Source organism: Protopterus annectens, chromosome 6.part1, assembly GCF_019279795.1.
Source record: "Protopterus annectens isolate FY-2018-M chromosome 6.part1, PAN1.0, whole genome shotgun sequence".
NCBI lineage: Eukaryota > Metazoa > Chordata > Ceratodontiformes > Protopteridae > Protopterus > Protopterus annectens.
The window spans coordinates 73448000-73461729 of NC_056738.1; the positions used below are offsets into that span (position 1 = coordinate 73448000).

The window sequence follows — 13730 nt, forward strand, 5'->3', positions numbered from 1 at the left end:
CTGTCCAACCAAAGCTGACATTGCATCAAAACTCTCTCTAGCTACACAAGTAGCCAGGCACTCTTATCAGGTGCAGTTATGATGCAGCAGAGGCTTCAGCCAGGTCTGCTGCCTCTGCATCTGCCTTACGCAGATACCCCTGACTTCGCCTACAACCTCTACCAGAGGATTTTAAATCCAAAATCATGGATGCTCCTTTGGGCCACAACCTTTTATTTGGAAAAACTCAGCAGAACTTTTCAAAAACTTACAAGAGAAAAGCAAAGAACTGCAGGACATGGCATATGCTGGTGTCCCCCTTCCTAGATATTATAGGAACTACCCAGCAAAAACATCCTTTATCAAAAGGACTGCTTCAGCGTCATGCCCTTCCTCCTCGAGGCCCCACAGGGCATCCAGGAGACAGCCTTACTCAAGACCCCCCAACTGTCAGCCCCCAGCCAAACAACCCTTTCCAGACAGAGGGAGCCTCTCTTCAGCATAACTGTCCTGCTCTACTGCCTTTGTCTGCCCGCCTTACCTTCTTGAAATCCATCACAGCAGATCTTCGGGTTCTTTCCATCATCCAAAAAAGGATATTTCCTGTCCTGGAAGGAAAGACCAAAACCAAAAAGAATTCCTTTCCCTCCAAAAATTCTGCTTCATTTTTTCCCTCTCATACTGAAAGAACTCCTGACTCCAGGAACTATAGAACCAGTTCCCTCAGGACAGGAAGGATAAGGATTTTATTCCTCTTCTGTTCTTAGTTCCTAAAAAGGATGGCTCTTGGAAACAAATCCTAGACTTTTATCTCAACCTGTTCCTGAAGGTTCCCTCCTTCAGGATTCTCTCCCTTCAAAACCTCCTACCCCTCATCCCCTCCCAAGCCTTCATGGTCACTCTGGACCTAAAGGATGTGTACCTGCACATCCTTATCAGGCCATCCCACAGGAAGTTTTTGCGTTTTACTGGCCACTCTTCACACTTTCAGTTTACTGCCTTGCCCTTTGGCTTGTCTACGGCTCCCAAAATTTTTACAAAGTGCTTGGCTGCAGCCATTGCCTATTGCAGAACCAAGGGAGTCCAAATCTTCCCTTACCTGGACGACTTTCTCATTCTGGCAGATTCAGAGTCCACCCTACAAGACCCATCTCAAGTTCACCATGTCTCTCCTCCGCAACTTGGGTTTCACCCTAAACCTTCAGAAATCCTCTCTTCTTCCTTAACAGGACAAATTATTCCTAGGCTGCAGGATCAGGATAGACCTGATTAAATCATTCCTCCCGCCAGACAAAGTACTATCTCTCTCCTTCCATTTTCAACACCTACTTTCAGTATCTCACCTATCTGCAAGACAATTTCTGCAAGTTCTAGGTCTCGTGGCAGCCACTAATTCCATGCTGCCATTGGCAAGGATGCACATGAGAAAATTCCAATGGTACCTAAAGAATGTGTGGTCTCAGAACCAACATCCACTAGACGAACTTATCCCCCTTCTGCCCTACCTGAAAACTGAGCTGCGGTGGTGGATTCAGCAAATTTTACAGAACCAGGGCATTCCTCTACAACTCCCCACCACCACCCAATTCATGCACACCGATGCATCAGACCTGGGGTGGTGGGCACCATTACATGATTTCAGGGTACGACAGTGTTGGACCCCTCCCCAGCAAAAACAGCACATCAGTGTCAGAGAAATGACTGCTCTCTTGCTGGCTCTAAAAGCTTTCCTTCCCATCTTGCAAACAGGGCTACTCCACATTGTGACAGACAACGCATGTCATGTGGTATCTAAACAAACAGGGAGGGACAAAGGCTTACCAGTTATGCTGGATAACCCTACAAATCTGGGATCTGGCAGCCAACCACAACCTTTTCCTACAGGCCTCTTATATCCGCTCTCAGAAAAACAAACACGCGGACTTGCTCAGCAGAACATCCTCTTTACAACACGAATGGATGTTGCACAGGGATACCTTCCTAGACATCGTCCACCAGTGGGGCACACTTCAAGTGGATCTGTTGGCCTCCTGCCAGAACAGACAACTACAAACCTTCTGCATCAGGGATTACACTCCTCTAGCATGGAGAGTGAATGCCTTCAGCTTTCCATGGAAAGGAATGTTCCAGTACACTTTCCCTCTCTTCCCTCTAATACAAAAGGTCCTTCTGAAAATCAAGAAAGAACAACCAGAAATCTTGTTGGTGACCCCCTATTGGCCAAGGCAACACTGGTTCCCCCTTCTTCACTCCCTAGCCAAGGGCAATCACAAGTTACCCTACAAGGTGGACCTACTAACACAACGTAAGGGAACTCTCATTCACCCTCAACTGTCTCTGCTGCACCTAACTCTATGGGTGAACAACTTGTGATCCCTTTCTGACAACAATACGCAGAGGACATGCTCTCAGTCCCGAGGGAGGCCAGGAAACCAACTACTAGAAAAATCTATTTGTCTAAATGGCAGAGATTCTCAATATGGTGTTCCCTTAAGGACAGGGATCCTTTTCAGGCAGAGCTATATATGTGAGCTCATTAAGGAAGGACTAGCATATTCTTCAGGGAAAGTCCACCTTTCTGCCATTTCAGCCTGCTTGCCTTTACAGTCAACTCTGCTTTCCAGACTGGACGTTAAACTTTTCCTGAGAGGGGTCTTGCATATCAGAACACCAAGAAAATCCATCCCTCCTCCCTGGGACCTCAATTTTGTGCTGGAAAAACTCACAGAGTTTCTGAACAGATTCTACTTAGACAAAACTAAGTCCTTCAGAACATTTTACCAGCTCTTCATCTCTTTCCACCCCAGGGCTCTCTCTAGTAAGGTCCAAAAAAAACAAACCTGTTCTTGGATCAATCAAATCTCTTCTGCTTCTCTCATCACATGCAAAACAATTGCCTCGGCTGGACACAGTCTCCATAATGGAAGCAGCTTTCCTGGTCTACAGTTCACCTTTCACAAAACACTTAATGTTTCACTGTTGCAGTCATCACATTTTGGTTTTAAATATTTTGGTACTCTGTTCAATTATCCAGATATGTCTTCGTAAAGTCACCCGACTACCGTTTTCTAAAAAAAAAGAAGAAAGAAGACACAGACAGGGCCACAGGTCTGCCAAAAGCCGCCTCTCCTCTAAGCTAAGCCCAGTTCCCCGTACTCTCAGAGAGGCACTTTGCAGCCCCTGCACACCTGCTACTCAGATCACTGAGGCCTGTACTGAGACTAATTAAGTCCGCATGCTGCAGATCCTTCAACTGTGGAACCTGTGTCTCTACCCCTTTTGGTCCGGTGCGCTGTGCAGGCAGGCACCAGCTTCAGGCACCAGCTTCTGACTGACTTCCCATAAACCGACTCCATCCATCTTTCAAGGGCTCAAACCTTCTCCCATGCCTGAACCATGCCACCCGAACCCCATGCCCAGGGCCTCTACCTAAAAAACGACTCAACTTGTTCTTGTGTACACCTTATCCTGGCTTCCTGTTCAGGAAATTCCATTTTTCTAAGGTGTTGGGAACAACCTAAGACATGTTTCTATTATGGTTTTTTAATAATTGTAAAATTAAATTTATAAAATTAGTGAACTGATCATCTGTGGTTTGACTGCAAAGTGGTAAATGAAGTTGTTGAAGAAAATAGTAATGTGGAACAAAAAAGACTGAAGTAATATTTGAAATTGAGGAAGGTGTCAGCTCTCCACATTTGATTGAAGAAGTTGATGTAGGTATGAATGAATATACTTATTAAGGGAGGCAGCAAAGGAAGTATTTTTTAATGAAATTCAGCAGCTGTGATAAGATCATTTAAGTATGATACTTTTTTTAGAAGTCTGTATTTAAAGAAAAATACAAGAAAAATATATGACGCTTGAGAATTTTTTTTGGAAAAACAGAAAAAAAGTAAATGTAATAGGATTCTAGCAGAATATGAAAAAATGCTTAGAAGGTAATGGAAAGGTTGTCGTAAAAATGATGAAAGAAATTAGACATGAAAATTTGGTAAAGATAATTTCCCTATTATATAAGCAAAGATTTTTGTGACCGGGGAAAAAAGCTTAAAAAAGCTGTAGGAAGAATGGCCAGCATCATATTCTAAGATAGTATAGAAGTATATGATGTAAGGAGTGCTATGAATATAGTTTAAAAATATATTACAAAATTATATGGTGAAGAAATTGAACAGGATGTGACTTAGGGTGTTAAAAAATGCATAACGTTTTGGCAAAGAAAATTATAAGGAAGACTGAAGTCAAGATTTGAAAGAGATTTTAAGACGAGTTAAACAGTGAGTATGCTGGGACCTTATAGGTTGGACAATGAATTTATGCAAGAAGATGAAAAATTGGTAATGATGATAAGGATTATGAATTATTGGTTTGAGCAAGGTATTTCTGGTAGAGTATGTGAAGAAATAACTAAGTTCATACAGAAAAAAGGGGAAGAATATAAAAACTGGAGGCTGTTGACATTTCATAATACAGATTATAAACTACTTTTGAAAATATTAACAAAAAATATTGAATAAAGTCTTCCTGAATTTAATAGATTAATGTGTTTATGGTATTGAAGGGAAATGTATAAAGGATATTATGCTTATTGTTAAGGAAGTTGTGAATAGTATTATAAAAGATAACAGTGACTCAAAGTCATGAGCTTGTGATGTAGAAAAGGCTTATGGTAACATTAATCAAGAAAACTATCGGAAATTTATTTCATTATGGATTGCATAAACAGTTGGTAAACTTGATCAGGTCAGTATATGACAAATCACATAAATTTCTTAATGAGTGGTTTACGTATAGAAATAAAATCAAAAGAGGGCAAAGCACGGTTGCCCCTTAAGTGACACTCTGTTTGATATGGTCATGAATGCTGTAATAACCAGAGTTAAAGAAAGTGTTAAAAGAGGTGTGGCTAAGATGTAAAATGGAAGAGAAGTTCCTATTTTTTATGGCGTATGCTGATGATGTGATTATATTAGCAAAAGAGAGGTGCTGGATTAGGAAATCTGTTATAGCAATAGCATAATGTATGGAAAAGGTTGGTTTAACGATTATCAAAAATAAGGGTAAGAGTTTTGGTGATTAATTAAAGTTTTATGTGTTTATTTTTGGTGTATATGGTGCAAATTGATGTTCCAGGAATTTCATTTGGAAGAGGGATAAAGTAATCATGGAATGGAAGGATGTTTTTAGAAGAAGTTAGTATTACCAACATATAGAAAACATTTGAGTTGTCTTTTAGGCAGAATATTTATTTAATTCATGTCTGTGTTTTAGGCAGGTTGGGTTATTGGGTTGGGTGTTTCCATGTTTGGAAAAAGAGTTTTTAGAAAATGATTTTTATTTTGGGGGCCAATACAACCCTGTTAAAAGAGGTGTTTTGTATTTTAAGTCTCAATTGGAGGTTTAATAAATCTGATTATATTTCATGTCTCACTGCATTTGTTCTAGATTATAAAAAGCTAAATTGTGTAAAGAAGGAATGTGTTGGAAATGTATGTGAGAAAAGTATAAGAATGTGTAGGCTATGGGTAGTAAAAGAAAGAATGAATTACAGGAGGATGAGAGAGAATATTTTGAAGTAACAAAGAGGTAGAATATAAATTATATGAAAGTAGAGTTTCTAGAAAAATTGAATGAAAATTTAATGGATTTTTTATGTTAAGGTGTGATGGGAAATTATGATAAAATACAAAAACTTATAAAGGAAAGAAGGAAGAGATTTAATAATATTGAAGAAATATATTATTTTTTGTGGAGACCCGTGTTGGAAAACTTCTAGTAAAATCTGTTGTGATAGAATGACTAATATGTGAGAAAGAAGAATCAATGGAACATTTTTTAGAATGTAGTAGGATCAAATTTGTATGGGCTTTGTATGAAAGAAAATTTGGATTTTTTTTTCAAGATTAGATATGAATATGATCATTTATGGATTGTATGAAAATGAAAATTATGTGGATTTTATGGCTAAATTAGTAATTGCTGCTTTACTGATGGTATGGAACATATGTCAAGAATTGTTATATAATCAAATTTGGAATGGGCAAAGTGCAATTAAAATAGAAAGATGGTTGTGGAACACAGAATGGGGAGATAAGTAATGTGTGTATTAAATAACTTATTGTATGTGTTGTATATAAACACGTATAATTTTCGTAAAATGAATATGAAGATAATGTTAAGAAATGAGAATTTGTTATATGTAAATAAATAAAGCTCCCACTCTTTTTAATAGGTACAATGGGATTTTTAACATGTACATGAGCTACCACCAACTTTACCACTTGGGACCTCAGTTTAATGTTTCATCCAAGGGGATGATGCACTCAGGAATACAGGACTGCAGTGTCAGCAATCGAATCACCTGGAGTGAGAATAGAACCCACAGTCTTCTGGTCTTCCAGCACCAAAGGGTGATTTTCTTCTGGATACAGGCCACTTCATGTAGCCCCACTGAAAACTGAAGGGCGCTAAGTTGGGGATGGTATTTGAGAGGCATTGTTTCTCAGCACCTAGGGCAGAAACGCTTGTGAATCAGTCCTCATTGCAGGGATTGTCCTACAAATGTGATATCCACATTGAAGGGGATAGGATTGTAACACAGCCAAGTCACTACCTTTGTGACCATCCTTTGTAGCTCCCAGGTCTCCTGTCCTGCCCCATGGAATTCACTTCACTATGTAAGGGGAGCTGGAGACCTCAGCTTGTGAGTTATCCAGCTAACTGCACACTGACGGTTTTAGCATGTTTCGACTTCATAGACTATACTTTCTTCAGTTATTCCTCCTTTCTTATGACATAGACTAGCATGTACCATCTGTGTAGACCTTCCTTCATAGGAAATAGAATAGAGACTTTTAACAGTTTTCTTGGAGAAAACCATGGAACCATGAAAGTAAGAAAAAGGCAAAGCCCATGTCAGATGAACATTCAAAGCTCTGTGCCCTTTACTTTTGTTTTTACATTGTTGTCCTGTGTAACTGGAGCATTCCGTGAATTCACAATTATAGTGATCATAAACTGTTGAAGTGGAAGACTATACCAATGATGTAAACTGATCACTGCTACAGTAAAGGTAAGTCAAGGAAACAATGCAATAGTTTGCCTTGGGTAACTGTATTCCCTTTGATGAGATAAAGAAGTCATATTGCAATAGTAATCAGTAGGAAAAATAAATCCAAACCATTAGCTGACTGACTTTCCAGAGAGAAATTTGATGGAAGAACTTTGCATGATATTTTTCTCTGTGTAGATATTTAGAAAGGTTAGCTGTGTAACACTAATAGTGTTTTTGTGTTGTGCTCTAGAAGTGCTACAGAGCTAAGTAGTGATTGAAAGATATCCAAGTGCTGTGTAGTGCAAAAGTGTATTAGCAATTAACTTGCATGTCACTGAATCAAACACACAACTCAGCTGGAGCAACTGCATTAATGTTCTCCTCTACCATCCCATGCAGTGCCATGGCCCAGGCACCTACACAGATGCATCCATTCTCTCCCTCTCTGTCTCTCATGTGTGCGCGCACACACACACAAACACACAAACACACACACACGCACACACACACACACACACACACACACACACACACACAGTTCTTACCTGCTGTGGTGCCAACTGCCTTACTACTTTCATAGAAAGTATTGTGTACACTTCAACACAGTGCATCCATTCTCCCACTGCTGTGCTCTGACATAAAATGGTAGACCTTGTCTTTGAATCACAGTGCTATTTCAATCACTGAGTAAATTTGGGGGGGGGGCAGAGTACATGGCTAAATTACATTAGCTGCACCCCCAGACTGCCGCATTTTCATAGTTATCCTGCAGACCACTTTAGAATTGTTTACCTAAAGTTTAATTTCACTGTACAGCTGTAAGCAGTCTTTGACTCGCTCCCTTGTAGTGCAGTCAGCAATCCTGCTAGAAACAGGGCTGCATGGTGCACTGTGTGCTCTTGAATACCCCTCCTTTATGTCATATACTGCTGTATTTCCATTAAATAACATGGTGACTGCTGAAAGCTGTCATAAAACATTTTGCGTTTTTATTTTATTTATTTAATTAATTACTTATTTTTTTGCTTTTTCTGGTATTCCTAATTATTTACAAGCATTTCATTGACTTGGTATATTATGGTTCTCTGTTTTGAATTTCTGCATGCAGTCTGAACATCTTATGCATTAGATTTTTATTTGGGGTACTTTTATTTACTTTTGCTGCTGAAGTTGTTACATTTTGTGTACTTCACTTAGCTTGATGATAAATACATTCAGTGATTTTTTTTCAGATTCTTTTCTAGTTTGAAGTCTTCTTAACTCTTAATACATTCCAGAGAATCCTAACCCTAAAAGTGGTATTATGCCTGGGTGCTTAAGTTTTGAAACTGTGCTTGCTTCTGTTGCTGATTTTAAAGCACCTGTGTTTGAACCTGGAGGTTCTATGCAGCAGGGAATGTACACACCCAAAGGTAAGTTATGAAACTGATGTAACCCGATGTTCTGACAAAAGGTAGGTAGCACTTACCACCACAAATTTAATATCTTGCTATAAGAGGAAGATTTTAATGCAGTGCAATAAGTGATCTATTTTTGGAGGTGCTGAAGTAGTACATTTTTTCTCCTTATTTATTTGGTGATTTTTAAGTCAACATTGCAATTATTTTCTGTTACTGAAGTTCTTTGTGCTTCAAAATGTTCAGCAGTTAATTCTTATACAAGTAGATCCTTCAGATGAGTAGGATATAAACAGTCTGCTTTCAGATGCTTAAGTGGTCCAGAACAGTTCTAAACATTTATGATTTGTTGACTCGGTATGTAGATTGTTCTCGTAAACTTTTTTGTGCCATAACTTTGGTCACAACGGTAAAGGTGTATTTTTGTGAACAGTTTAGAGTAACCACACTACCAGCATGTCTTCAGGAGGTAGGTACAAAATAGAGCACCTAGGTGAAATGTATGTTGAACCAGGGGAATGTGTAAACCCTGCTCAGGCAGTGACTTCACATCAGAGTCTTCTGTGAGGCAGAAAAGCTGACTAGTTTGCTGTTGAGCCACAGAAGTAACCATGGTACGTGCAGCATGGTATGTTTACTTAGAATTCTGCAACTTTCCAGTCTAGTTGAGTGCTCCAAGCCTTAAGGCATCAGTCTCCAATGAGTGCATTTTTCATAGTTATTCAAGATGTTTTGGGAGCACAACCCCATCATACTCCCCTTCTGTTGTAAAAGTGTTTCCTCTGGCAGATTGTGTGCTTTATTGTTAATAGTTCATAGTAGTTGTCAGATATAGAAGTGCTCATTTGAACAAAGTGGTTTTTAGATAAACTGGATTCAGAAGAGGGTTAACCCAAGTCCTGTAATCACTAGAGGGTGCCCTGACTTCAAAGCTTTTTCCTTATTGGCTCCACTGTAACTTATTTACAGCTGTTTCATTGTTGGACTAGAGAACAAGAACAGAAAGCAGATTGGGCCTGCTCAGTCATCAGTTCTTTCTGCCTCCAAATGGGAATAGGTTCTGCTGTATTAGCCCGTTATGTTTTTGTGTCTTTCCGCCTTGATTTGGCAGACTTTCTGCTGAATTCTTTTCCATTTGCTTGTGCTCAGAAATATGCCTACTTCTCAGTTTTTAGTGTTTTTACAGGCAAAAATGTCTTCTTAAGACAGACGGACTTCTGCAGATTGTTATTGTTTCAGGCACTCAGATTAATTTGGATACTACATTTCTTGTTGCATACCAGAATGCTGCTATACCATTTATAAAAGAAGGCAAAAGGTAAAAAAGAGAATTCCCATTCTTATGAGAAGAAATTGTACTGTTTCGCATTGTTGGAAAGTCATTGGGAAATGCATCACCGCCATTCCAGAAAATTAGATAGGTCTACTATAGTAGTGTTTCACTTCTCCAAGGAAGTTTCCTTGCAATATCATTGAATCAGCCTTTAGTGGTTGTTTCCTCAATGTAGATGTTGAGGAAGCATACCACTGAGTGTATTGCTTAAAGGGCATGCTTTTCTGTTTTTAGAGTAACTTGCCTTTACGTACTTTGTGGGTGGAAGAGTTTGACCACTCAGTCACCCTCCACAGTGTTGGTAATGATGAATGTTTATTTGGAGTTCTATTTCCCACCATTAAGGATTGTTTTCTTTGGCACCTTTTTCTCTGATGCCATTGACCACACTGTTGATGGACTTGTCATCAATGCCTGCTGCAAAGAAATCAGCTGTATTCATATGCAATGTCAGTCCTGTCAGCTAAACTATGTTTCAGTTATTGAATAATTTCCTAGCCTCCTTCACTTGCAGAGTGACCAGTGCATGTGTGGCACATTCTGGATTTTTTTTTTAACATTTTCCTTGGGACCTCCTTAATGGCTCCTGTACCCAAGATCCATCAGCTCATTTATTCCTCCAGAGAATAAGAGCTAAGCATCCCCAGAATATGTGAGGGTCCTACATTCCATTTATTTCCATTCTGGGGCTTTCTTGGCCCATTTGTTACCCTGGAGACAAGAGATGGGCACTGAGGAACATGCCAGCTTACTTGACCTTTGAAGGTCCCAGCCCCATTCCCTTCTACCCTCACAATGTAGACAGCCAGCAGAATCACAGTAGTACTTCCATAAGCTTGCCCTAGCTACTTCCACCAGTGATCACCATCCACTGAGAGGCTGATAAACATCACTGATTTTGTGCAGGTCAGTGTTCAAGGTCTATATCATATGAGCGATTCGCACAAATTGTGAACACTCATAATATCAAACGTACCGGACCTCGAACTTCCTATTGTGGGGGGCTGCCCCCCCCCCCCACTAAATATATATTCCAACTCCAAGATTGCACTACAGTGAGGAAAGGGCAAATATCCCATTCTTCACTGTACCGCGGTCTCAGAAAAGCACTTTGAGGCCCGGTACATTCGATATAATGAGGGTTGGCAATTTGTATGATTTGCTCATATGATATAGACCCCAGAGTTCACCCCCTAGGAGGGGTGAGATGCCATCTACAACTCAACCCATCTTCCCTACACAATCCCCTCCAGCACCTGTGCAGCTAATCAAACACCGGTCACTTGGGTTGTACTTAAGGCTTCATAACTTTGTACCACAGGCCTTGGTCTGGAACATTCTGGTTTGGGTGAAACTTTGTGACTTTTCGGAACTACATACTAGTTAGTATCCCATCGGATGGTAATGAAAGTAACCTTGCTTCAACAGAGCTTTTCACCTATTACTGAGAACTTTAGATATCCTGTATGAGCACAGTGTGATGCAGCCATATTCTTCATCTCCTTAATGTCCTCTGAAGTAAGCATGTCTGCAACTCTTGGTGATTATTCCTTTGAGGAGATGTTAAGAAATGTTGGCCTTCTCGTGGATTTTCAGGACTCTGTGATGGACAAGTACAAAGTTAAGATGACGTCTTTTCCTTTGCAGCTTTATCCCTTAGCTTGTTGGACTTCATCAGACAGTGAATTCAGTGTTCAACAATTTCATGTAAAGGCTCTCTGTATATGTGAAAGGAAGAAATAATTATAATATTTTTGTGTAATAAAATAATTAAAACCATCATAGTTAAAAGCTACAACTTTCTCATGAATATTTAAGATATATGGAAAACATACAAACTTTATTTTATACTATGAGATTGTGAAGTAAGTTTGATACTAATACTATGTAAACCAGTTGGTGAATTCAAGATGAGCTGCCAAAACAATTCAGTTTTATCCAGTGCTTTTTCCGAGTCACCACCACTACCATGAAGTTTAACATATGGTAAAGTAAAAAAAAAATCTTAAACTGAGCGCACACCAGAGTATGTATGTATGTATGTACAAACTACTGTGTTGCAAGCCCTTTGTAATGACAAACATATGCTCAGGCATAAGGGAACTGGGTACAGAGATTTTCTTTGTTGTATACAGCTTTGGCATTTGTAATATCCAAGGCATCTAATGATGCAACAATGGAGGCTAGCACATTGTTGGAACCCAGCACATTCACCCAGACAAAAGCAGCTAAAGCTCATTCATTTTGAACTAAACTGCAGTTCCCTGTTGGTCATGTTCATAGATTGTTGAGAAAGGGCAGTTGTGCTGAACAGGTTGGGGATGGTGCATCTATATACTTGGCAGCTGTACTGAAGTATTTAATGGCTAAAATTCTAGTGTGGGATTGGGGTTTGGCATAATGGTTAAGGTGTTTACGTCACAGACACAGGGCGCAAGGTTTAATTTCATTTTCTAAACTTAAAATAGTTCACAAGGACAGCTAGCCTAGTACAAACCTATATATACCCACTTGTATTTCTACACAGACATACGAGACCAACTCCCGGTTTATAGCTATTGAGAGGATGAAGCCTACTGTCTTAGTTCTTCATTTTTTCTATCCTTCACCTCCTGCTTGATCCTTAGCTTTTGCCTAATGGTTCCCCATTACTTCACCCCATTGATCCACTCATTCTTGTCTTGGAGTGGGTGCCAGGCAACTTCATCCAGGGCAAGAGTCCTTTTTCCTATTTGTTTCCTGGCTGGAGGGCTTCATCAGCCTATTTGTTTCTTGCAGAGGCGCAAGTACGATGGCAGGGTGAAAGCTAGTCTTCCAGACCTAACAGACTTGTCTCTCAACCCCTGGAGCTCCTAATTCTGATAGCAGCTTCTTTGCACCACAGTGTCCTGTCTGCCATGAGAAAAATGTGTCCCTCTGTATGCATCTTATTGGCTTAATGTTGTGCACTGCTGGGTAATGTGTACTCAGCAGGCCCATTCTCCACAGGTGCAGCACCTAATGCTCCCCCTGTATTTCTGTCAAGTGGCAAGCCAGTACTGCCTCCCTTCTCTTTAGGATGGATGAGCCAGCTGCAGCTGCTCATTCCCATCCTTCCTGGCCTTTCCTTTTCCACTGTTTTGTCATTAATCAAAACATGAGTCATTTGAGTCGCAGTTAGGACTTCATCTATGGCATTGGAAGTGGATAGTCTGTGAGGACATTTGCATTTGTAAGAAACCAGAATTGGGCATTAAGGAGCAGGCCAGCTTGTATCAGGCTTCTTAGGTGTCCGCTCCCTCTAAATGGAAGACCTAGCCCAGGCTTTTGATGTGCATGTCTTCAGGTTCCATGCTATCTCCTGCTTCACAGGCAGCAGGTGTATCCTCTCATTTTCTTTCATTCCAGACTCCCTTGTAGGATTGGATTAGGCTGGCTTAGGATTTTATGGCCATTATTCAAAGTCAGCAGTCCAAACAAGATCAACCGTTAGAGTCAGGGAGCCTACCTTAGAGGAAAGGGAAATCCTGTCCCACAGGGGAGTGGCTGTCCTCAGGTTTGGAGAAGAGATACCTGGCGTACATGTCTTTTCTTGTAGGTTATGGTATTGGCACCTAAGAAGTCTTGTTCTTTGCAGCACCCTAGGTGGTATTCCATTTGGTGATACTTTGTTTAGAACAAAGGATCATTTTATATGGGTGGCCAGGGTGCTAGTGGATATTTAAAAAAGTTGAAGTGACCTTCTGATTTTTGGCTACTCTGAAGATGTTGGCCATTCATCCAGTTCTAGAGGCTTTGCAAGATGCCTTTCTGGTGGCAACCCTGGAATCAGGTTTTCAGTCTCCTGCTCCTAATAAGTTAGACTGAGTTAATAATGTACGGGTATTTTTATAAGAAACCCATTGCTGGTCGTGCATTTATGTCTGTGGATACTGAGGGAAGGTCTAAATTCATTGCAGCCCTTAATGTACTGTCTAGTGTTTGA

The 13730-nt window shown here is 40.1% G+C and overlaps 1 protein-coding gene across 4 annotated transcripts in view; it reads left to right on the forward strand.

Moving 5' to 3' along the window:
- The window catches only part of UBR3 (ubiquitin protein ligase E3 component n-recognin 3), a 4226407-nt gene that overhangs the window by 1965386 nt on the left and 2247291 nt on the right, over nucleotides 1-13730 (forward strand). For all 4 annotated transcript variants that reach the window (XM_044075499.1, XM_044075501.1, XM_044075502.1 and 1 more), the window contains exon 18: nucleotides 8307-8448. In XM_044075499.1, coding sequence (XP_043931434.1) covers nucleotides 8307-8448 — 142 coding nt within the window. The remainder of the gene's footprint in view (nucleotides 1-8306; nucleotides 8449-13730) is intronic.